The 3,193-nt window shown below is 49.8% G+C and overlaps 1 protein-coding gene across 1 annotated transcript in view; it reads right to left on the bottom strand.

The window, feature by feature from the left end:
* Positions 1-2,791, bottom strand: part of K452DRAFT_354069 (uncharacterized protein) — a gene marked incomplete at its 3' end in the record, with an annotated part of 5,919 nt that extends 3,128 nt beyond the window's left edge. Inside the window, exons 1-3 of the mRNA XM_033545865.1 lie at positions 470-2,791; positions 357-442; positions 5-297 (exon numbers count right to left, since the gene is read on the bottom strand). Coding sequence (XP_033391855.1) covers positions 5-297; positions 357-442; positions 470-2,576 — 2,486 coding nt within the window. The 5' untranslated portion in view covers positions 2,577-2,791. The remainder of the gene's footprint in view (positions 1-4; positions 298-356; positions 443-469) is intronic.
* Between the last annotated feature and the right edge of the window lie 402 nt (positions 2,792-3,193).

The raw sequence follows: 3,193 nt of genomic DNA, 5'->3' as shown, positions 1-3,193 counted from the left end.
CGACGCCGACGCCAGCCGGGTCGAGTCGGGAGAGAAGGTTACCGATAAGACAGAATTGCTATGGCCCTCAAGTGTCTGGAGGCAAGCACTCCAACCCTCTTCTATTGTCGGCTTGATAGTGATCCATTCCGGCTCTTCATGCTGGAAATTCCTTCTAACCAAGCTGCTTGCTGGGCTGAATAGTAGTGCAGATACGTATGCCTGAAGAGGGCTACTCTCGACTGCCCCCTTGTGATACATAACAAACCGATTCGCATCGTGAACAAGATTAGTGAACGGGGATAACTCTCCTCTCTCCTAGTTTATATCAGCATAGAACCATCTAGTTATGTTGCTTGTTTTATACATGCCTTGACCAGCGACCATAGTTGCGCCATTGAGACCACGCCTTTCGGCATACTCCCGCACAAACTAAGAGCTTCTAACCAGTAGAGGTACTTCTCTCTCAGGAACACGTCAACAATGTCACCATTCTGCAAACTTACTGCATAGTTTGCGGACGAGTTAGGTCTCGAGTCATATAGATGATTGACCCAGTAGACACAAGAGTAGCGCGAAACAGCTAACGGATCTGGGTCGGGCTGTTCAACCTCCTCAGCAGGATAACCTAACGCCCCTAAGCCGTATATATCCCGTCGTAGAGTTTTGGAGAGAAGTTTGAGAGACCTTAAGAAGACCCTCCAATGAGCCTCTGTGCTTCCACATGGAAAGACCTCATCAAACGCCTCTGCGAACAGAAAGTCCTTTGCCGACTGATGCACGAAGTACACGGTGTCTTCTCGCAGAGTAAGGAACGAACCACAAAAGCTAATGATCTCCCGCACCGACTCCAGGTCATCAGTTATATCTTCAACCTCCTCGACTAGCGAGGCCAGCTCATGTATCGTGACGGGCCGATACACAATCGCGGTCAAGGCTAGTACCTGCTTGCAGAGATGCGAATCGTCTGACGTGCTTATCTGCTCCATCATCCGCTTGTACAGAGAGATAAGTCCATGCGGGAATGCTTGCAGCTTCTTCAAAATGTTCCAGCGCGAGACCTGCTGAAGGTTTTGACAGACGAGTGCTACCCAGAGGAAGGTATCGTTCGCGTTCGACGCTAGGTAGTTCAGGACGGTATCTCTGGTCTGCTCGTCGTACTTTTTCCCCTCCGCCAACTGGGACACCTTCCACTCGATGAAGAGGCTGACAGCTGCGGAGACTGATTCTGCATTGAGCTCGAGGCTAAGCCTTGCCTTGTGGCTTGCTCGCTCTAGCTGTTCCTCGATGCCCGGCCCGTTGCGACTGGATACTATCCATTTAACGCGAGAGGATACAGCGGAATTCTGGACGACAAAGTCCAGAAGCTTTGGCAAGTCGATTAGGCATTCGTCGAGCGCGTCGATGACTAGATATGTGCTGTCCAGATCCGGGTCGTGCAGAATGGCCCCGAAGATTTCAGATAAGGCAAACCAGGCATTCGCATCCTCAAATAGAGCTTTGCTTGCGTCGTCGTGCTTCTTCCGGACGTGCGAAACGAGTGACGGCTGCTGTTTGATAAGCAAGTACAGCAGGCCTCGCAGCACGGCTGTGGCGCTGTTGATGCGCGAGTCCGTGGCCTGACAGAAGTAGAAGGAGAGCAGATTGGCCTTGGCCTTCGACTTCTGCAGCTCGTCGACAATGCCGCAGAGGAGCATCGTTTTGCCTTTTCCAGGATCGCCCTTGATCCATAGCAATTGGCTCTGCGAACCGTGGCGCCATTGTTGGAAGCTAGCGTTGTTAAGAACCCAGCGGTAGGAGTCCTTCAACAGGCCGCCCTTAGTGTCCTCGATACGTTTCTTGTCATCCTGAGGATCAGTAAGGTATAGGTCTTGGATACATCTGTCCAGCTTCTCAATCTCGTCATGAAGCCGTTTGAACGCTCTGCCAATCCCTTCACCGTACATAGGAGAGATATAGACACCAAAAATACCGAGCAATGAGTACGCTCTATCTTCTTCGTGCTTAGTCTGACGGTGTTCGTTCCACGATAATCGATCATTGACGCTGAACTTGGCTAAAGGCGCACCTCTAAGCGCTGAGTATGGTATGCCTGTAGCTTCGTGGATATGCTGCATCAGTGATGCTTTGTCCCCAAGTTTCTGCCACTCTTGAGAGAAGAACTCAACCAAAGCAGGTGCCAGAAGCTCTTGGAGCGTCCAGCCCCGGGTGAACCATCTGCTTTTCTGGAAGCTCAACTCTTTAATATCAGAGCCATAGACATCTGACAGGTAAACGTAGCATCGAGTGGCATCGCGGTACCAGCGGAACATTGAGTTGATAGCCTGCGAGAGCTCAACTTTATTCGCCTTGTTGATGCAACAGGTGTCGACCCAGAAGTGTTGCAAACCATCCTGTCTTGCCTGCTCTGCACAAAGCTGAATCTTCCGGTAGCCTGCCTTATCCTTGCCTGTACCATAGGTCAGGTCTTCGAAGGTCACCTCTTCGGCATCCGTGCCCCATGTGTGGGAAAGTACCGCATAGTGCGGGATTGTATCTTCTCTTCGGTACATAGTGAGACTAAGGTCACCATTGCTGTTGCATCGCAAGAGGCGCATTATTTTGCGTAGAGCTGGAATGGCGTGTACGGTAGGATAAGGGACGGGCAGGCTGAAGGTGGCAGCCTAGGGCGACACGAGTAGCAACTCGATTATCTGCTTAAAACGTTCGCTTGAGGTAGCAAAGCCAGCGAGCACCTGTGAAAACAAGATTTAGACCACGTTAGAAAGTCGAATGTGAACCGTTAGCATAGCTATACGATATCGTGGGTGTGTAAAGGTGGTAGTACGGACCTCGTGCGGGGTAAGGCGCGGCTGTCTACAGCGTCAACCACTGCTTAATCATCACCACAAGTCTTGTAACACCTTTTTCTTGTACAACATGCTACTAATTACTCCCACTCCAGCACGATTAAGGCGCTTTAATCAAGTGGTCCTACTAAGATCGCGACGCCTGATAATGTATATAGTTAAAGTCTGATCTATAGTTCCACTGAGCAATAGTTGCAATCCACTCTTTTCGTGATCACCTGATCGTGCAGCTATTCAGCAGCCTTATATTTGTGATTAATAACGGCTCCTTTCACACGCTCTATATTCCGCCCGAGTATTCTCTCTCGCAACTATAAGCTTGCGAAATAGATGGAGTTAAAGAAAAAAAAAAAAAAAAAAAAAAA

This window comes from Aplosporella prunicola (genome assembly GCF_010093885.1).
Source record: "Aplosporella prunicola CBS 121167 unplaced genomic scaffold K452scaffold_59, whole genome shotgun sequence".
NCBI classification, from domain to species: Eukaryota; Fungi; Ascomycota; class Dothideomycetes; order Botryosphaeriales; family Aplosporellaceae; genus Aplosporella; species Aplosporella prunicola.
This window is presented reverse-complemented; position numbering and strand designations above follow the sequence as displayed.